General features: G+C 48.7%; 1 protein-coding gene and 1 long non-coding RNA gene across 3 annotated transcripts in view; one reads left to right on the top strand and one right to left on the bottom strand.

Annotated features, from left to right (window-relative positions):
* Nucleotides 1–22,231, top strand: part of ITPR1 (inositol 1,4,5-trisphosphate receptor type 1) — a 320,331-nt gene that overhangs the window by 295,509 nt on the left and 2,591 nt on the right. The window contains exon 58 of the mRNA XM_089919578.1: nt 15,194–15,355. Coding sequence (XP_089775704.1) covers nt 15,194–15,355 — 162 coding nt within the window. The remainder of the gene's footprint in view (nt 1–15,193; nt 15,356–22,231) is intronic.
* Nucleotides 1,026–22,231, bottom strand: part of LOC115803132 (uncharacterized) — a 128,899-nt gene continuing 107,693 nt past the window's right edge. For both annotated transcript variants that reach the window (XR_016394749.1, XR_016394750.1), the window contains one exon: nt 1,026–21,575. This is a non-coding gene — a long non-coding RNA (uncharacterized LOC115803132). The remainder of the gene's footprint in view (nt 21,576–22,231) is intronic.

The following is a 22,231-nucleotide window of genomic DNA, read 5'->3' on the forward strand; positions in this document are numbered from 1 at the left end:
TTTAAAAGGTTTTAGAAGAGAGAAGGTACAGTACTTCCCTGGCGTTCCAGTGGTTAGGACTCCGCGCTTCCACTGCAGGGGGCCCGGGTTCGACCCCTGTTCGGGAAAGTAAGATCCCGCAAGCCACATGGTGCAACCAAATTAAAAAAAAAAAAAAAAGAGAAAAAAAGAAAGAAGGGTAGAGAGACCAGAGTGTTTAGAGTAGGAGAAGGCAAGGAGAAAAAATAACACAAAGAAGAGGGAGAAAAAGACACGAGTCCCAGAATGAGGGTGATGGATGTCGTCTTTTACAGATGAAAGGGAGGCTTAAGGTTAAGTAAGCTGCCCAGGAAGCGCTCAGAAGCTGGGATGCAAGCCCGGGTTTAATGACCCGGAACTGCACTCCATGACCCCGGCATTGGGAGGACACGGGGAGGGTGCTGGCGGCTCTGGGCCAGGTGGGAGCAGGGTCTGTTCTTAGAGAGGGAGACTGGGAATTCTGGTGGTTGTCGGGTGCAGATGTTCACAGGGTAGGTTTCCGGGGTCAGGACACATTAACTGAAATGTCTTCAGGTCCTTTCTTTTCCTCCTGGTGTCGACAGTGCCAAATTAAACCGTGTTTGATCGGCATTCATGCAGACACAAACCTATCTGCATTGTGTAAACCAACCTGCATTTGCATTAAATCCTTTAATGTTTAGAAGAGGTAGCCTGTAGTTTTCACCCTCATCACACATTCCTTCTCTCCCCTTACTTCGTTTGCCTCTCTCTGAATGTGCCCTATCTTTAAGTCTTTCGGGGGCCAGTTTTGAAGTTTTCTGTTCATCACCTTGCTGTATGGTCACAGAAAACTCTGGTGCACTTTTGGGTTTCTGTCTCAGTCATGAAGACCTAACAGGAGCCTTGTGAGCAGTCACTTGATGAGGCTTAAAAGCCAGAAGTCCCCCCCAGCCGGCCACCCAGCATGCTCAGAGCCCCCTGCATTCACTGCGCTTTCCCATCTACATCATCCTTTGTATGAGAGCTTCTTGTCAAACAGCCTAAAAATCTGTAGCATCGAAGAATTCTTAACTCTGAATGTCCAAGATGCTGAGGAACCAGATGTCTCGTGTGCTGGGCGAGGGCCCAGGAAGCATTGGATCCACCAGCCGAAAGGCGATGCCATTTTGCCCACGGCGTTCCTGGCGGTGTCTCGCCCTGAAGCCACATGAATCCTTGCCGGGCAGGCTCCCTGGAGAGCCACAGTGGGCTAGGAACTGGGGGTGCCCAGCTGAGTCACTCAGTGGGGGCTGGCAGCCCGAGGGCACTCAGCCGCCACGGTGGGGCAGGCTCCTTCCCCCCGCCGGCCTGCCCCGGGCATGGGCTCACTTAGTCAGATGCCACAGAGGCAGCCCCAGATGTAGCCCCAGCCGGTGGGGCGGTCCTCAGCATCCGTCCTCGCGAGGCGGGCCTCTGGGAGGAGAAGCCAGGAGATGTCTCGAAGAAGCCAACTCTGGGAGGCTGCAAATACTCCAGCGTCAGGAGGGAGAAGGGCAGTTGACGAGCAGTGTCAGAGATGGAAGGAAAAGCCGGCCAGGAGTCTGTGAGGCCCTTTGGCTTATCATGTCCCAGAAGAAATGACTGAGACGGGCCCTTTGGGTTCCTCGGGAAAACCGCCTCTTGCTTCGTGGCACGAGGCGGTGGGTGTTGAGTTCTTCTTCAGCTCTCCTTTAGCCCGTTCATTCAGATCCCAGAGACTCCTAAGGAACTGGGATGTCACAGTTGCCAAAAGACGACCCTACAGAACCAAATGGAAAAGGCCCCGGGTGGCCGCTTGGAGGGTGGGGGAGCTTTGCAGACGCCCCGAAAATAACTGCTTGCAGATGGGGTGTCAGGGGTGGCAACTAGGTTTTCATCTCAAAAACCAACAACTGCTTAGTGGACTCTACCAGGGGCTCTGATGGGAGAAGGCTTCTTAGAAGCCCAAGCTGACTTTGAGAGGGCAACTCCCGAGGCTGCAGTTCCCTCGAGAACTGGCCGACGGTCAGGGGGCCAGGACCTCTCTCTGGAAGCGGAAACATCTGGAAAGAAGGAGCATTTGATGCTCTGCCTCACAGCCAAGAACTCAGCAACCGGATGTTCACCCACAAATTAGTTTTCATCTAAACATAACAGAGAATGGTTTCCCTCTCCTGATCATCCCGTTTCCTTTCACTGGAGGTGGGACCTTTCCTGGCAAAGCCAGGCCCAGGCTGATGCCTCCCATGCAGTCATCACCACCTAAGAATGGGATCTGGGGGCAGAACATGGAAGGTGTGAGTTTTGGCTCCGGCCCTTCCGAGCCCGGTAACCCCGGGCAAGTCCCTGGACTTTCCTGACCCATGTGTGAATCGGGGTCAGTGTCCCGTCACGTGTCCATGGGGTGGCGGAGAGGAACGTGTGGGCCCGGGGACAGAGGTGGTAAGCACTCAGGCACAGAGCCGTCAGCCGGGAAGCAGAGGGCTGCAGTGTGGACAGCTGGTGCGAACACCGACTCCTAGGTGCCAGGACTGCGTAAGGCGTCTCGGCTGTTGACGTGCTATTACTGAGAAAAGTCAGAACAGGCATCCTCCAGTGGAAAATTCCTGTGTCTTCCTCTCTCTTAAATTTAAAACTGTTAAGTGTCCTTAAATGTTGAAGCAGGACCAGGCTGACGTTATCACTGTCTCTCTGTTGAGTCGGTCACGGATACTTGTGACGTTTGTGTGTGCGGTTAGGGCTGTCCTCCGCTCGGGTTCACTGCCCAGGACCAGGGGTTCCGGCAACATGGGGAGTGCCCCCGGAGTGCTGTGTGTTAGATTCTATCCGGATTATACTGGGTTAGCTGGTGGGTTCGTCTCTTGGCTTTGCGCACATGATGGGAGGTGGCACTGCGCGGAGGTGACTTCGGGACGCTCAGCCTCTTCTGTGACTCTCTAAGTTACAGGACTCCCAGCGCCACCCAGTAGTGCAGAGCCGGTCTCAGATTCGTTGACTCAGGCCCCAGACAGGGCTGAACTTTCAGAGAAATGTGACTACAGAGTGACCTCACTTAGCCCTGGCAGTTCAAAGGAGGAGGAAAAAACCCTGAGTTCCCTTCTCCCCATATGAACTTGAAGTCTGGTGCTACCACATAGAGTTTTGGCGATAGCCTTTGTAATAAGTGGACTGTTTTTTTTACCCCTGGACTATAATTTATGTACCACACGCCCTTGCTTGAATGATGTTTAGCGCTATTGGCTTTTCTCCATTGCCAACTGAAATGAGAATTTGTGTCAGTCTATACATGATGATTTGACAGGCCATGCAGTCTGATGTATTTAACCAGAATAAGTGGTAAATCAGTTGTGAGTATCTTTGCCTGAAGGAATTTAAATACTGCACAGTGGGCGTGTTGTAGGTAAAAGATCAAATACATGATTCCAAGCAAAGACCCAGCAGCCCAATTTTCTATGACAGTCAAACTCAGGAGAAAAGTCAGTCCTTGAAAAGCAGACCTAAGTTATTCTTGAAAGTTAGAAACTCGAGAAGCATTAAGAGGAAAGGTTGGTAAAGAAGACCAAACAATAACTTAAATATTAAGGCATCTACTTTGCTAATAAAATAGAGATTTCCCTTCTGAAGCTTGGAATTCTACCTTGTCAACATAAGGTGTATTTTCAGAGGTGTGTTTTTGAGTTAATTGCATTTAAAGACAGGGTGATCAGATGGGATACTGCTCATCCATAGTTCACAGGGGCCGCTCCAGCCCCTCCTCTTTGCCAGGATAGTGTGTGAATTGACGAGTGAACTGAACGGTGAACTAGCTGGGGAGAACCTTCTTCCACGCCAGCCTGATCCTGGGGCACAGAGGGTGCTCCTGTGAACTCTGGGCTGTGCTGTGCTTCGCCCTGACCCAAGCAGACTGGATCATACCGTGGTAATAGGTCTCGTTTAATCAGTGTGTACTGAGATAAATGCTTTGCGTGTATGATCTTGTTTGGTCCCCATAACAGCATTGCAGGTGGCACTACCACCATCTCCCAGACGGGAACCTAAAGCCCAGGAAGGTTGAACCGCTTCTCCAGGGTCACGCGGCTGAGAAGTGCTCGGGCTGAGATTCACATCCAGGTCCAATGATTAGCCCACGCTGGAGGGGTCCTGACGTGTGCACGTTCAGCGTGGCTCCATCTGTGCTCGCACACGTGCCTCAGTGTCGAGAACCCGCAGCCGTTGGGCTCTGGATGTGGTGGGTTTTCCTGACTAAGACTGGCTCATCTCCCGGGCCCCTCCTCTCTCCGCTGCGGTGCTGAATCAGCTGCCTTCAGAAGAGGCAAGGGCCGGAAAAAGGGGGGTAGGGAGAAGAGCAGGAGAGAGGATCCCCTAGGGAAAGTGCACAAATAACAGGATGGGGTTAAGTCTCTGAGCTGCCGCCAGCACCGCCAGTCAGGCAGCCACCTGAATCCGGTGCTACAGGGGTTGTTTAAAAGACTGGAGCTCAGGAATGGCAGAGCACAGCTCTTATGAAGGGTGTACCTGCAATAGGTGTTCATTTGGACTTGCTACAATCTGATAAATTTCGTGGGCCTCACCTAAGCTTGGAACAGGGGATGATATTTCCTTTGGTGACCACATTTGGGGAGAGAGAGGGGTTGGTTAAAGGGGAAGGACGGTTCACCGGAGCCACAGCCAGACTTGGGCTCCCACACCCAGGGGACTCATGTGAATGCACAGAACTCCCTGAAAATTAAACGTCAGAGCTTCTGATCCATCCTCCCTTAGGCCTGGCGCTGACTTTTTCTCACAGGTAGAGCAGCCCGCTCTCTCCCCCTGCCTGCCCATACCCCTACTCCCACCCCCACCCCCCCCCCCACACACACACACTGATCCACCGGAGATTTCCAGTTTGTTCCATCTTGTATCAGTTCACTTGACCTCCTTGGACTTCGGGTGCAGGAGGGAGGGGCGTGCACCTAACGCTCCCCGACCTCCCCTTTCCCGAGTTCTCGCCTCACCTGTGCTTCACTGTGTACCTGGCAGGCGGGCCCTGGCTGCTGATACTGTGACATGGAAACCCTCTGCTTCTGCACAGATGTACAGGAACAGGTTTGGGCTTTTATGCTGGAATTCCAGTGAGGATATGCTGGGGCGGGGTGGGGGTGGGGTGGGGTTGATAAGATCCCGAGATGTGTCTTCTGCTTTCCTGCCTAAGCCGGGAGGCCACGGAGTTGCTTAAGGTGCCCGCTGGGCTCCGCCAGCCCTCAGCCGTGGGAAGGTAGGGATACAGGCTGTGCCGCCCTCTCATCCGGCCCAGAAAGCTTTCTGAAGCTCGCTGACACCACGGCAGAGTTCAGGCACGTCGGAGTGAGGGAGAAGTGGAGAGGGATTTGGCACTCGCCCCTTGGCGGCTGGAAACAGCGCGTCAGCATCACTGGACGTGCCACCCAGCCGGCCAGGCGCGCTCTCGCCCCACCCTCTGCACTTGAGCCGGGGTTCGTGTCCATGGCAGCTGCAGAGCTTCGGTTTCCCCACCCAGGCTCACACCACGTCCTGCCCTCTAGTCTGGAGGTACGAAGCCCCCCCGCCCGGCCGCGCTTCGTGGGCGGCTTCCTCCTGTCCGGAAGCGCTGGGCATGGGAGCCGGGCCTGCAGGGCCCTCCCGGCCCTCTCTTCCGAGTTCCCCACGCCTGCCCTTCGCCAAGGTGTGCGAGGGCACTGTGCGCAGCAGTGAGGGGAGCAGAGCCATGAACTTACTGCTCGTGCAGGGCCCCGGCACTCGGGTCCGCCCGAGCGTGGGGTCCGTGAGCCTGGGCGCAGTGTGAGCGTGGCTGCCGGCGTGTTCACCGCCTCTGCTAGGGTCTCCCCTTGGCTCATCAGCCCCAGGGTGTGTGTAGGGGTTGACGTGTTTGCACACGTATGTAAAATATTTGTTTACACGCACATTTCTCCCAATTCAGCAGATTTTTTAAGCTCCCAAAATGCACTTTCCTCCCTTCCACACCTTGAGCCCGCCTCCTGCCCCTCCCCCGCCGCAGACCCCACTGGGCCACCCGCCCTGCCCCTTCGGTCCCCGACTCCATAGCCACGCCGGTAACTCCCTGGCCTGCACTCCTTCATTTCCTCTCTGCTCTGAACACGGGCTGCGTCTGACAGAGCCGGGCGGTAGTGCGCGATGCCACTGAGAGGTGTGTGACCCCCTGGCTTTTATGAGAATATTCTGAATTCGTTTTTACCGAGTACATATATTCAGGATTCTTTAAAATGTATCTCTTCAGATTGAGGCCTACTAGTGTGTGTCTAGGGAATGTGGGAATGAGGAAAAGATGCTAGCATTTAGGTACAGCTGTTTGTATTTAAAGGTTATGACGTGGACAAGGTCTCAGTTTCTCCTTTCACAAACGCACTTTTTTACAGGGCCCCCGTGTTACCACCTGTAAAGTGAGAAAGTTGAACCAGAGGGTCTCTTAGGCCACCTTTAGCTCTACAGTTCCACAAAGCAACTTTCAAACGACTACCGAGGGTCTGTGTCAGGAGTGGATGCAGGGAGGTATCAGGAGGGAGAGAGGAGACCCATGTGAACGAGCTAGTGAGTGTGTGGGTCAGAGTGCAAGGGGCAGGTTGGTAAAGTGGGGCGGTTGGAAAGGATTGAGGAATCTGGAGAATTGTACTTTCTCCCGGAAGAGTTCAGGCTGTGGGCACCTTGCCTTCCAAACCCCTCTCAAGTCAGGATGGCGCTGGTGGCGCGCCCTTGAATTCTCACTGAAGTCGTACGGACGGTGACAAAGATGACACCCTCCCATCACCGGTTTCTCAGGGTGTCTAGGCAGGGCTGGCCTTCAGTAAAACCATTTCAATCAGGAGGAGATTTCCAGCACAGCAGCCAGAGGCCGACACGCTATCTCGCGGGACCCTGCTGCAGGTGAGGCGTGCATGATTGTATGTCCAAAGACAAACACTAAGTCTTTTTCCCCAAAACAACAGCAAAGAACTTTGGAAAGCCTTTTAAGTAGGCTAAAAACCAACCAAAAAAAAAACCATCATTGTATAAAGAGATCAAAGTTGAAAACTCATGGAATGCAAAAAAGAATAGAGGCCAACCAAGAAACACTGTTAAAATCCCATACGTAACCACAAGGAACATTCTGGTAGATTGCTTAGCTAACTGAACGTGCAGGGGACGTGGCCTGAGCAGAACATCCTGAGCCAGCCTGGGAGAAGCCGAGTTCGCCTGAGGGCTCTTCATCAGGAATCTCCGCCCGGCCCGCCCTGCCCTGTTCCAGCACAGGCCATCCCCCACCTTTCTCCCCTCCTCTGTGACCTCAGGCTTCTTCCTCCCACCACCTCAGGGGCCCAGGACCCAGCTGCACCTCTCCAAGTAGGGAGCGCTGCTTTCTCGTGGCCCCAGTGGGAGCCCAGCATCACTTCACCTGAGGGCCCAGAGTGACATGAAGCAGTGACTCTGCAGCTGACTCTGCCTAGGGATTTCATCAGAAATGGGTGCGGTTCTCTCCCTGGCGGGGCGTCTCTGTTACACTGTATCGTCCAAGGACAGCTATTAACTGAGTCTGGAAGGGTGAGTGGTCATTCCATCCCAGCTGAAGATTATATAATGGGGCCTGTCTGGGTGATGTCGTCCGAGACAAGAGCAGCAGACCACGCTGACGCCTGCACTTGCGAGCAGCGTGGGCACCCTTCCCGTGGCTCCATCGGCAAAAGAGAAATCTGTGCCTCTAAAATCGAAACCCTCACCCCGGGAGGGGGAGAACTAACTTACGTGGCAGTCAGGCGCCACACCTGGGGTCGGCATCGTGGGCCGCAGACCAGCTTTGTGACCTTAGGCCGCTGACACTGACCTATACTTGTGCATAGTGCTTTCCAGTTGACGGGCCACGTTCTTACAGCCATTTGATCCTCACATTCACCCTGTGAAGTAGCCAGTAATCTCTTTCTCAAAAAAAAAAAAAAAGAGGGAGCAGAGACCCAGGCTGGTTGGCTGACTCACCCCAGCTCACTGTCCTGTGAACACTCTGGACTGTCAGGGCTTCAGCTCCAGATCCTAGGACGCAGCTCTTCCCACTGACACACTGACGACATGGGCTTGCTACAGAAACAAACCTGTGAGATACAGGGACCTGGACCCTTGAGTTTCATTTCAGGCTGGCCAACAAATTCCAGGTGTGGGATCCATTTTTTGAAATAGGTTTTATTTTTTACAGGAAACACCGAGCAGAAAGAACTGAGTTCCGTATGCCCCCTTCTCCCCACCTCACCCGCCAGTTCCCGTTATTAACTTCTGTATTACTGTGGTGTAGCTACTACAATTGATAAACTAATCTAGATACGTCCTTATTAACTAAAGACAGTAGTTTACGTTAGGATTCACTCTTGGCGTTGTACATTCTGTAGCTTTTGACAAATGTATAATGACGTGGATCCACTGTTAGAGCAGCAAACAGAATAGGTTCACTGTCCTACAAGTCCTCTGTGCTCTACCTGTCCATCCCTCTAGCCCCCAACCCTCAATCTTCTTACCTTTGGAATCTATTTTTTCAGTTTAGTTTTTTTAAAATATATAATAGATACTATAAATGACAATTTTGGAGTCATTGAGCATACTTAGAGTTACTATCACTGTTTTTTCACCCAAAGCAATGGATTCTGGGTTTTATTTGTTTGTTTTCCATGATCTTAGAAAAATGAGCTCTAAAGATTATTTTCTTCCTCTTCAATGCAAACAGTCACCCTAACTCACAAGAGGGGCAAATATTTAAAGTTTATTGAGTGTAATATATCCCTGCTTTAGAAAAGTTAAGGATTATCTTCAATCCTCCCCTTCCGCTCTCTTCCAGGCATTTTCTGGGGGTTTGGATACATGGGGAGGTTTGGATACATGGGGCAGCCAAGGATCTGTCTCCAGGCCTGCCCCTCAGTCACTCCTGTCACCTAAGCATCGCCAGGCACTCTGGGAAAATCCTGTTTGTCGTCTTGCTTGGTAAGATAAGTGGAAACGCATTTGACATTTGAGTTGAAAGGACAGTCTTTGCCTTCCTGAATCTTCCCCGAGGGGATTCTATGGCTTACAGGTCCATCTTCCCAGGACCCATCTTCTCGACCATGACCCCTTCTTTGACCCTCACGCCCCCACCAAAAAAAAAAAAAAAAAAATTGCATTTCTCTAGTCTGACTGTAAAAGAATAAGGGATTCAACAATAAATGTTGCGTTGTTTACATGGTAAACAAAACTCTACCTCAGTGGACTTTCTCTGAGGGGGTGACTGATGATCTCAGTTGTCTTTCTTAGAACAGCCTCTTCAGTTGAACCTGGGAAGAAGAAGAAAAAAAAAAAAACGCTTCTCAGAATGATGAGCATTTGCATCATACAATCCAACTTCCTCTCCTCTCTGTCTCTCTGTGTTTCTCTCTCTCTCTCACACACACAGCCTCCCTCTTTCCAGTCAAGAACATTTCAAGAGGTCAGTGCCGCCCCCGTGTCTAAAACTTCAGTGTTCGCCTTTGCAGGGACTTTTCCAACTTTACCTAGAAAAGAACTAACCAGAACCTTAGCACTTGTGGTCAACCTGCTTCCGGCTGTGGCTTGAGTCGGTTTGTCTGCTCTGACGAGGAAGTGCTTGCTGTGACGGGAACTGCACTGGCTGGATTGTAGGAGGACCAGGGCAGACAGTGCCTAATGACATTGGTATGCGAGGTGCCAGCAGCAAGGAAAGCAAGGGAAGCACAGAGGGGCCCTCAGACCCAGAGCGACAGATGCGGCTGAGAGACGTGCAGTGAACCCACGAGCCTCCCCAGACCCACCCTCCTGAACACACGCACACACACGCACACACATACACACACACACACACACACACACACACAGCCCGAGATGAATTCATGTATAAACAAAAGTGCCTTCGTTGATGACTTTCTTAAAAAGGCAAGAGAAGCCAGGATACTGAGATATGTTTTTGATCTGGAACGGACATAAAGGCAGGATTTTGCAAACATTTATGGACCTTCAGCCCCTGGCCGGCCGGGGAACCACGGGCGCAGGCTTCCCTGGAGTCACTGAGCACTCAGCATTTGCTGTGGAAGTCTGAGCTAAAGAGAAAGTGACTGGACTCAGGTGTTCTCTCTCCGCTCCAAGGCCAGGACTGGGATAGTCTATCTTCCTGTAAAGGTTTTGATCTCTGTGCAGAGGGTCCTGCTGGTGAGGAGCCTCCACGCCGCGTCGGGGCTTATGCCACAGTGCAGGGTGCAAAGCCGAATGGAAACTGAGAACAGTGTGGCCAGAATTGTTAATTAATTTTAACTACTAGATGCTCCCTGGTAATTTGAGATTAGACTTAACAGCCCAGGATGAATTTTTTTTTTTTTGCGGTACGCGGGCCTCTCACTGTTGTGGCCTCTCCCGTTACGGAGCACAGGCTCCGGACGCGCAGGCTCAGCGGCCATGGCTCACGGGCCCAGCCGCTCCGCGGCACGTGGGATCTTCCCGGACCGGGGCACGAACCCGTGTCCCCTGCATCGGCAGGCGGACTCTCAACCACTGCGCCACCAGGGAAGCCCCCAGGATGATTAATTAAAATACTGGCACCACCTAGGACCACAAATTTGGGTACGTACCCATGTCGGGGCAAAAGAGCTACCGGTACACACCATCGAGAGCACTTGGATACCTTGTTTCCTGTGGTTTAAGGTTTGGACGGGGCCCCACCTCTGCTTTGCATTGTTAGATATTAAGGTTGGAGGAGGGCAGTGAGGGAGAACCTTTAAGGTGGTAATTGGTGAACATCTCGACCAGGAAATCCTGTTCCTCCCTTTGTACTGAAGGACTCTCATGAAATGGAGAACGAAGGTGTATCGCCAGGATTGGGGCACATGGTACAGAGTGGCCTGTGAAAAGTATGACATTTCCTTAAAATCTTGGGGGTTTACCTTTAAAATCAGACTCGGTTTCATGTTGTCCAGGGCATATTTTGAGTTTAATATAAAAATATTTTGGATAGTTAACCACTGACTAAAATGGACATTCTAAGAAGATGCATTATTTCTGTCTATGGCTTTATGTACCCCTTGGGCAGGGCCTTCATGCCCCAGGATTACAGGTGGCAGCCCACTTACAGAAGTACAGATAAAGCGAAAACGAACAGCCTGATGCATCTCCTGGCCACTGCATGAGGAGCAAAGATGCCGGTAGCAGCCACTCTCAGGCCGGTGGGCCCCATTCAATGGCCTAGCGGATACTCACTGGGCACTCAGGACTTGGAGCTAGGGCTGCAGTGGGGTCCACGAAAGCGAAGAGCCATGCCCTGAGCCCTGCACTACACATTCCTTGTACTGCATTCCACCGCTTGGGGGCAGGGACCTTGTCTTCCTCATCTCTAGACCCTCAGCACTCAGCCCTGTGCCTGACACAGAAATTAGAAATATTCAGTAAACGGTTGTCGGATGAGGTCTGTGCGTTTTGCATTTGTCAGAGAGCTTTCTGAAATCACTGCCTGGGAGTCCAGAGATCAAATCACATACACCATGCAAGAAGGTGGGAATCTGCCGTGGAAAAATTCTTTTTCATCTATAGTCATGTGGTCGCTTGCTGTTAGAATAAGGAAAAGAAACTGTTCCTTAAACTTAAGGAACTTAAGCTACGTACAGAATCTTGCTTCGATTTTCTGTCTTCTTTTTTGAAGACCTGTTTAATGTGGACTCTGTTTGGAAATCTGTGTTTTCTATTTTTATGGAGGGTTTGCTAAGCAAATGAACATGAAAATTTCAGAGCCAGGTCTGAGACAAATTCTCTACCCATTTTAGGCAGTTGTACATTCCTCTGCGTGTCGGCAGTCGGTGGGCTGCAGGTGAGCTCTCACTCCTTCTCGTACACGGCGCCTCTCTCTGCCAGCGCCTCGTCAGGCAGGGGCTCCAGGTCACTTCCTCCCCTTCCCCGCCACCCATGTGTCCAGGCGTCCTCCTGTCACCGCCGTCCCTCTCCCTCCCCAGCCCAGCTGTCATGGCTCTCCCGTGCTCCACAGTCTGGGCTGCTGCCCCGCCTGTCTGCCCTCCGCCCCAACTGCGGCCCCACTGGTTTCAGGGCTGTGCCAGCCCCCCCTCTGCTGAGAAGGCCCTCACGCTGGCCCCGCGTCTGGCCACGTGATAACCTTCCTTCAGGCCCTCCACAAAGAGGATTCCAGCCACGCAGAACCACTGCAGTCAGTCCTTACGTTGACCCTTCTCTTCCTGCCGCTCATTTGACACGGCCTCGCTGCTTTGTTTCTTCTTTTTTTAACTGAAATGTCCACTCTCCTTAACTAAAGTGCAAGCACTTTGATGGCAGGAACCCTACCTCATACTTAGGTCTCAAAGCCATGTCCACTTTAAAGAGGTCCAGGAGGCCGTGACCAAGTGCAGGGGGCTCACTGCTGTTCTTCAGAGCCAAGCATGTAAGGTAAGGGCTCCTTAAGTATTCGTTGAATATGCTGTATTTTTTAAAATGTTTTCTTCCGAGAGCGCTTACTATACTTCTGACTTGAATCTAAAGAGCTATCAAACGTTTCCCCCCAAATATACTCAGTAATAGGAGTTTACAGTTTGTAAACACCAGATCATCCGCGGGATCTCCTTTGAAACGTAGGGATTGTTTCCTCCCTCCCGGGGCCGTGTCCTGCGTTACCGTGCAGGGTAGGCCTTAGCGGTCTCTGAACTCCCTGCTACGTCACATTCTGTCGTAGCCCCACTGATGGTGTGTCCATGTGCTCCTGAGTCTGACGGTTTAAGTGGGACTTTGGATCTTTCCTCTTCACCTCGCTCTCCTCAGGGGTCAGTGTGCAGACATTCGCAGCCGTCCCCGTGGGTATCCGGTCTCGGGTACACGGCCGGCCTTGCTGCAGCTGTGCCCGTGGCCCATCAGCCTGGCCACCCGTCTCTCCCTCTGTCACGGGGCCCGCGCTGCCTAGTGAGAGTAACCGCCAGCCACCTGTCCCCTCCGTGTGCCCCCGGCAGTCAGGGGCTTCTTCCCTGAGAGTGGCACGGTGGGAAGGTGGGATGACGTGTGAAGGACTAACATGGGGCAGTGGTATGACCAGTGACAGGTGACCTCAGCTGCCTTTCAGTGTCGCCACTGTGCTTAAATGTTTGCAGATGTCTGCTCTCTCCTCTTCGCTGTAGACACACAGCAGAAAACTGATCAGACACGGCAACGCTCCAGGGTTTCAGGCTGGTCATCTTTGAAATGGGGTGTTTTGCCCGCTGCTCTGTCTGCGGCGGGAGGCTGACGAGAACGAGTACAGGCTAACGCCGGGGCACATGGGAAGGGAGTGTCGACCACAGGGTGTGTGGCACAGCAAGGTCAACAGCATCACTTTCCTCTTCCAGCAGTCATTCTAAGCAATGGAGGTTTACCATTTGAGCATTAGTTAGCAGGGCCCACCCAGCAGACAGTGGCTTTATCATTCCTTGCTTCCACAGATATTTGTCAAGGGTCTGCTGTGTTCCAGTCACTGTACTAAGGTGGTTCCTGCTCTCAGGATGCTGGCAGGCTAGTGAGTCCCGACTAGACTCCCCACACGTCTTAAGCAAATGCTCTCAAGTAGATGGGACACCTCGTGCCACTGTGGTATGCCTTCTTTGTAGTATTTTCAACTAGTTCTTGTTTGGCTTCTATATTGCTAGATTGCATTAGGTCAAGACACGGTTTAGTTACGTTGCTTTTTAAAACTTAGACGTCTTGTGGTATTTTGTTCTTGATTTTGAGTATGTTGATGCCTTTTATTGTATATGACAGCGGTTGGCCAACTACAGACTGTGGGCCAAACCTGGCCCTCCACCAGCATTTGTAAATAAAGTTTTATCGGAACACAGCTACCCCCGTTCATTTGTGTATACTCTATGGGTGTTTGGGGGCTACATAGCAGATTTGCTGTGACAGAGACCATATGGTCCAGAAAGCCAAAGGTATTTACTATCAGAAAATGTTTACTATGCAGAAAAATTCTGCTGATCTCTGGTGTACACAAAGCAACAACAGCAAATTCTGTGTGTGTGTGTGTGTGTGTGTGTGTGTGTGTTGGTGGGGTGGGCATGATTTGTGTTAGGATGTTTATTAGAATTCATCCCGACAAGATCCGAATGGCCCAGGTGAGATGTGACGCCAGCCGGATGTGGAATGAGTCAGTGTGCCTCCCCTTACCTCCGGCTGATGAAGCTCTTCTTACAGTTCATTCCTGCCTCTCTGTACAGAACTCACCCAGGAGGTGTACTTTTTATGAGAAAAGCATATGTGGGCAGGAAGAAGTGAGGTGGGAGGAGGAGGCTTGTCCATCCTGTTAACCAGCGGTGAGAAATGCTGTTTACAGGTATGAGCTACAGGCATCAAAACAAAGGGAGGAGACAGACAGGGAAGGAGACTGAATGGGTCTTTCTTATACCAACTGACAGCACCCACCAGCCATTTCAGGCCGGAAGGAAAAGGAAACACGAGTCGAGAGGTGGTGTCCATAAGTTCACAAAGAGGGAAACTGAACCCGCTCCCCATTTTCAGCCTCTTAACAACCCTCTACCAAGCAAACACACCCATACACGTATCTGGTCGATCCCAGAACACTCGGGATCTTAAAATTCATGCACTTGTAGAGTGTGTGCAAATGAGTTTCCAAGTATAACGCTTTAAAAAGTATACAGCACGGTACGAGGTACATAGAGTAGTCAAAGCCGCAGACTGCAAACAGGAGGCAGTTGCCACGGGGTGGGGGAGTTACTGTTCAACGGGGATGGAGTTGAAGTTGGGGAAGATGAAAAGAATCCCCGAGATGGATGCTGGAGATGGCCGCACAGCAATGTGAATGCACTTAATGCCACTGAACTGTGCACTTAAAAATGGTTAAAATGGTAAATTTTATTACATATATTTTAACACAGTTTTAAAACTCCAATCTCATTAGCTGTGTCATTTGCAAAGATCACAGATGGAGTGGCAGTAGTCGTATTTGGAGATTAGGAATCTTGTTTGGAAACCCACTTTTCCTCATATGTTAAAGTGATTTCCTCTAGGAATTAAGAGAGTTTAATTATATTCAACTAAAAAGATATTTACTGAACGGTTTAAAAAAACACAGTACAGTACATTAGTTCTGCAGCAGTCAAGAAAGCGCCTGGTGAAAGACGGCACAAAGAAAAGATGGTGTGATAAGACTGCCTTTGTTGTCTCTCCTCTTCGAAGTGACTCCCTCTTTTTTTCATGTGGATTCCAGGAAAGAAACCTTGACTGGTTCCCAAGGATGAGAGCCATGTCCCTGGTCAGCAGCGATTCGGAAGGAGAACAGAATGAGCTGAGGAGCCTGCAGGAGAAGCTGGAGTCCACCATGAAGCTGGTCACTAATCTTTCTGGGCAGCTGTCAGAATTAAAGGACCAGGTAAAGAAAAGAAACCCCACCTGCCTACACACCCCCACACACACCCGCTACCATACACACCAAGTGTGGTGAGAAAATCAGTAGTGCTCATGTTAAAATGCTGAAGTTTATCACCTGGATAGAAAAGGAAACGGGCAACAGAGGACAAACTCATTTAGTCCATCAGTTTCCCCTCCACTCCCCCTTCACTGCCCTTTGACAGGATAAGCCCATGACGCTACTCTCAGTGCCGCTCAGGACGAGGTTTTCATATGAAAAACAAAACCAGAAAATGAGAAAATGCAAACTACTTCAATGAAGTGCTGTACAGAAAAACACGATGTGCAAAGCTGTACTCTGGACTTTTCTTCACTGACAAAAGATTAAAGGCTGTTTCTGGTTTTGCTTTTCAGCCCTCAGATCTATCGACCCCTGGCCCCAGATACTGAAATCCAGCATCCTGGGATAAACCACAGTCAAGAAAGAGCCCCTTTTGGTTCATTCATTGGCCAAATCCTTATCGAGTGGCTCCCATTGTCCAGGCAGCGTGGCGGGTGCTGGGGGTGAACAGTGACCGCTCTGCCGGCCGCGTCCCTGCACTCACCCAGCTCAGCCGTCTACAGATGCGCTGCCCCATCCTGCTCCCTGTCCATAAGATAAATGCTTTGCCCCTGTAACTAAGCTGGGCGAAGGGGGCAAGTCTGCAGCAAACCCTGTATACTCCAGAGCCCCCCTGCCCCGCCCTTGACCCCCTTAAAATGAGCACTCACAGTCACCGGGTGGTGACCTCCCGCTGGGAGGACCTGTGCTCTGCCCGTAGCTGACCGGGATAATCCTGCACAAACATGGCAACAGTTCAGCCTCCCGCATGCGGTGCTGAAAGCTTTTAATCAATTCCGTAGACAAGATTATAAATTTTGCACAGCAGTAGTTATCAGGCAAGGCTGACCTGGAGGTAAGTTGTAAGGTATACCCGCAGGTGATTTATTCCTCTTAGGTACATAATAACTAGTGAAGGCCCTGTCTGGCATCAACTCTTCTTGGAGGTAGTTTACATGGCACTTTAACAATCCTACTTTGAATTGTATTTCTGTTCCAACTAAATTATTCCAAACTGAGCCCCAAGATACCATTTGGCCTCAAGTTCTTTTCTTTCACATGTATTAAGATACAAATAAGAAGACTAATGGGAACAGAAGACCTTATTTATGAAGGCTGTCTACAGCGCTGAGCTTGGTAGCCACCTAAAATGAGTAATAACCTAAATAAGTAAAACTAATGAAGATCTAACTAGATTACTTCGCTTATTATTTTATTAACTTTTTACCCCTGCTGTGAAACACTTGACAAATGTTCCACAGGACTACACTGATTCATGAGCACACTGTCTGCTACAGCTGCTTCTGTTTCCCCCCCTGAAGAGCGAGGCGAGCTCCGTAAGGCATGTAGCAATGCTCAAGTTCCCTTCCTCTCCCTTTGAGAGAGCTGTGGCTACAAGAATCTCCATTAAATCAGATGTTTTAAATTAGATGCCAAAAAATCTTACAAAAATTGATCTCATGCAGACCTAAATAAAGGAAGTATTTAGTGCTCTATAAAGTGCCATTTGTAAACATGTCTGAAACAAACTATTATTGGGTATTCTGGGGTAGTAAATGCCACTCGAGCCCTTCTCTATAGGCCGGGCCTGTCCTTTCAATGCTTAGGATCCTGTGTGTTGAATCGCTCCCTGAGGGTCGTTCTGAAGTGGCTTCAGTGATGAACACCGTGCAAACCAGTGAACCTGGTCTAAGGAGCGAATTGAAGCTGAGGAATTCGCACAGAGAATCATAGGTATAGGAGGTAGCCAAGACCACAGATGGCATTGCACCCAGTTCCCTCATTTTATTTCGTGAGGACATTCAGGTTCATGGCAGGCTCTTAGGAAATTTATCCAACTTTACCTGAAAATGTCAGGTTGGAACTCCTGGTCCTGCAGTCTGGGTTTGATTTTGTGTGCGCGTGTTGTGTCTTTATTTTCCCTTGTTTTGTTTTGTCACTGTACCCTGTTTGCCTTTTATGGTTGACTGTTTAAATTCTCATTCATTTTTTTTAAGAACGTTAAAGATTTCAGAAGTCGCCTCACGCACTTAAACGTTAAGGAGTGGTACAGTCATTGCCATGGTACACCACTGATCAGAGACTTGGCATTAGAATCGTTTCTGTGGAGCCAAAATTTTGGCTTGAACAAACTATGTAAAACTTGATTACATATGGACTAAGGTTCATTAAGTGACATCAAAACCAGTGTGGTTTAAACTGCTTGGTTTCAGCTCTGTTTACATTTTTGTTTCAAAGTTAACGGTTGGAACCACCCTTCAGAAAACCCTTCCCCTATGAATGAATTTGAAATCGGACCATTTTTTCTTGTAAGATGTTATAGGCTAAGAAGAAATCGGAGGAAACCAGTAATATATTCTCCAGTGCCTTTACCAGTATTGATCTGCTTAGGTTTTAAGGTGACCAGAATCACAGGAAAAATCCAGCATTGTTGCTTTTGCTGGGGAAAATTTGCTTTTTTCAGAAGGCATTAGTCAACATTTTCTTTTGATTTTGTAACAAAACTGTAAAGCATTTGTTCGACAATCAACTTGTTGAAAAGATTTGAATTTTATTAAATTTGGTGTGTACCAGTCCTAAAGATTTCTTAAATTGTTCTGCATAAAAAGCCATGCAGACAGGTCAGAGAACTGCTGGTTCTTAAATGGTCATTGTGAGAATTCCTGCCCTCCAAAGGGAAAAAAATTCTGAATTAAAAAATAAAAACTCCATGAATGATTAATGAACAAGAAACTCTGTGACAGATATTTTTTAAAACAGCTATGAAAGAATACCATTCACTGGTAAAAGTGCTGGAAAATACAAAAATTGCTTCATCACTTAGATATTTTTGCAGATCTAATGGTCCAAAAACCAGCATAATGGAGCAAAGACAGCTGAATGTCTTGGGATTTAATCTTAACTGTTATTGACCTCGTTGGTTGTTGTCTTCTTAAAATACCAGTTTGAGGAGAAAAAGTTCTTGTCAAGGATATTAGTAAAATCCTGGTTAGTGGTCTTTCTATTACTGCCAAGAACAGTTAATTAAAATTGCTGTTCTAAGTGTTACTTAATGATGCTTCTCATCTTGAAGTTTCCCCTCCCAAGAGATTCTGAATACTAAATGTGATTCTCTTACATTCTTATTCCAAGGTGGAGAACTAATGTAAGAACTTAAATTTTTTTTGCATGTTTTCTTTATATTGAGAGAAGGGTTCACTTTCTTGAAAATGTGACTGGCTTCCTATAGGACAGTGACCCTTATTTGTAGTTGGTAGGAAAAGAAGTAGTGCTTGAAATTCATGTCATATTAGCATGCGATAGTGTTTGGCATTTTGTTTGTTTGTTTTTTGTTTTGGTTTGGTTTTTTTGCGGTACGCAGGCCTCTCACTGTTGTGGCCTCTCCCGTTGCGGAGCAACAGGCTCTGGACGCGCAGGCTCAGCGGCCATGGCTCACGGGCCCAGCCGCTCCGCGGCATGTGGGATCCTCCCGGACCGGGGCACGAACCCGTGTCCCCTGCATCGGCAGGCAGACTCTCAACCACTGTGCCACCAGGGAAGCCCATGTTTGGCATTTTTCACGCAAGAGGGTTATCATCTTGTTAACATTAACTGCGTAAGGAAGAACAAAAGAATAGAATAATTCCCCACAGTTGGAAGAATGGAATATTAAACCTTACTTGAATGTCTGTGGTCCTTGCACTGTGTTGGAACCACAAAAGAGAGGCCTTTGGTAACACCTGCCATCTAGGATACTGTAACTGATCCAGAAAGAAGCAGACCTCTAATGTTAGGATACAGTAGGAAAAGTTCCATGGCCCGAGGAATGAAGTGAGTTTCATTTGTGAACAAAGGAGCACAGAGAAGTAGGCAGGCAGTCCCGTGTGAGGTCTTAGAGGGTCGGAGGAGTTTAGCTTCTACAGTCCTACGAGCAGGTGACTTCTGAGCTAGCTGAAAAATGCAGCAGGGGGCATCCCAGGAAAGGAATCAGCATGAGCAAAGGCATGAAAACGCATGGCATGCTCGAGGAATGGCACTGTGCTCTGGGTCATTTGTTCTTCGAACCATCATTTATGAAACACCTATTTGCCAGGTGCAGCCCTAGGTACTGGGGTTACAAAGGTGAATAGAACCAATTCTTCTTCTTCAAGGAACTAACAGCCTAGAGTGGGAGACAAACAAGTAAACAAATAAATTATAATTCAACACGGTAAGTATGTAACAGAGGTTTGAACAGATTGCCCTGGGAGTGGAGAAAAGGGAGTACTTCATTCAGCCTGACCACAGGGAGAGGATTCGAGTCATTGCCTCGGAAACCCTCTCAGAGGTGGGAATGCAGGAGCTTGGTTTCAAAGCTTGAGTGTTTGCCAGATGAACTGGAGAGGAACAGCACACTAAGGATCAGGAGTGTGGATATCTGTATATTTATATTAAACCAATATAGCTGCATTCAAGAGATGCTGCAGTTTTACTTCTGAATATTTTAGGCTCATCGTTAGGAGCGTGGCTGATTTCATAGGCCTGTGAAGCACAATTCTGATGACTGGAGTTTCTTGGCTGTTTAGAATCTGAGTAGCCACGACCTCACTGTGACAGGAAAGCAGGTTGCGGCTTTCATGTGCTGTCGATGAACCTTCCCTGCTATGCCAGCCCTTAGTCGTTTGGAGGCCGATAGTGGTGGAGTAAATTTTGCCCGTTTGCACTCAACACTCCGTATTTTCATGGAAGATCTTTTAGATGTTTGGCTACATCTGACTTGTAAAGCTACCATATCGTTTGCTTCTTGTTTAGACTGAGTCAAAAGAAGGAATGCTGAAATTCAAGTTAGTCTGTATATAGATCATGAAGAAGGATATTGCTTCAAATATTCATTCTTAGCTAAATGTAGATTTTGAGGATTTTAAACGTATCTACTACAAATGGGACATTTCACACTAATCAGAGTAGCTTTTTCTGTATTAGAATTTTGACTGAAGTTACCACCTTCGACATGAATCTGATGGATATATATATATTTTTAATTTATTTTGTTTATTTTTGGCCGCGTTGGGTTTTCATTGCTGTGTGTGGGCTTTCTCTAGTTGCGGCGAGCGGTGGCTTCTCTTGTTGCGGAGCACGGGCTCTAGGCGTGCGGGCTTCAGTAGTTGTGGCATGCAGGCTCAGCAGTTGTGGCTCGCGGGCTCTAGAGCGCAGGCTCAGTACTTGTGGCGTACGGGCTTAGTTGCTCTGTGGCATGTGGGATCTTCCTGGACCAGGGCTCGAACCCGTGTCCCCTGCATTGGCAGGTGGATTCTTAACCACTGTGCCACCAGGGAAGCCCCGGATGGGTATTTTTATCTAGTCAGTTTTGTTTCAAATGTCCAGAGAGAATACATTGTGAGAATATACATTGTGAGAGTATGCTAAGGATAGACTTTGGTCATTATTTCTGTTTTGATACAGATAGTAGTAACAGAAAATGGTGATGCCTTAAATAACATATATAGTGCATGTGAATCTATGAAGACCAATAGGTAAGTAGGTTGAATTGAGCTAATAAAGCCAGAAGTTATGTGAGAATATGTACTAAGGGGCCAGGGAAACTTAACTGGCCAGCAGTGTTGAGCTTGGTTTCTTGTAGGCCAGATTTAGTCCTGTAGGGGGTTTTGTTTTCATTACTGTTCCCATATAATTATCACTGGATGATGACCTTGCCAAAAGGGACCAATACTTAAGCAGTTGCCCAATTCCTTACCATTTATTACTCACTTAAATGGTAGCCATTCTGTCTAAAAAGGCCATGGTCGATCAGAACAGAATCCAGGCAGTCAGATTTGTGTGCCGACCACCTGCTCAACTGCAGAGAATCTTCTCCAAGGTCTTATTTTGAGAAAAATAGTACATTTACCCAAAATACTTTTTTTTAAAAGTATTCAAGTATATGAAAATATAACCACAGTGATCTTGGCCTGTTTCTGAGATAACCAGTGAAGAGCTCTTCTACAGCAGCAGCGGCCCCAGATCAGTAACACCAGTATCACCGGGGAACTTGTTACAAATGCAAACTCACCAGCCCTACCCTGGGCCTGCTGAGTCAGAAACTCTGTTTGTGGGCCCTTGGATCTGTGTTTTAAGGAGCCTTCTAGGTGTTTCTGGTGCACGCCAAAGTTTAAGAACCATTATTCTAGGGAAACAGAAAACAAAATTAGATAGGTATGTACTAGGTTCTTGAAATTACCCGGAATATGACTGCCTGAACGAAGGTTTTGGCCACTAACCTACAGCAGTAGGGAGCTTTAAGGTTTGTGATGCAGGGAGAGTGATGCAATCGTTATTTTAGGAAGACAACCCTGGAAAATCAGAATCGGACCTCCACTGGGCTATCAGGTGATAGCCTGTCGAAGAGGGAAGGAAGGTGTGCCTTCAGTTGAAGACTCATTTGCTATAAGGAACCCAGTTTAGAAGCCCTTAAGTTTAAGAGAAGGAAGAGCCAACAGATTGAAAAGTCACAAAAAGCTGATCCGACAAACAGGCGTGAAGATGCATGTACATAAAAGGTCATCTCAAATGCACGTAGTTATTTATGGAAAAATTTCAGGGAAAGCTTTAATGGCCAACTTCAACAGCAGAAAAATCGCAGCATCTTTAAAGTATCTGTCAATACGGGTTGAGCGCACCAAGATTCCTAAATCTGTGAGAATGCGGCGATTATTAAATTTAGTTACGTTTTACTGGATTCCCTCTCAAGGCTACCTGCCGAGGGGCTAGTCAGGGGGTGAAACTCTGGGGCTAAGCAACATGAAGTATCAGGCAGTGAGATGGCTGAATTACTGATTGCGT

The sequence above is a fragment of the Delphinapterus leucas genome, chromosome 10 (assembly GCF_059928025.1).
Source record: "Delphinapterus leucas isolate spDelLeu-1000000601 "Yukka" chromosome 10, BTC_Dleu_Yukka2, whole genome shotgun sequence".
NCBI classification, from domain to species: Eukaryota; Metazoa; Chordata; class Mammalia; order Artiodactyla; family Monodontidae; genus Delphinapterus; species Delphinapterus leucas.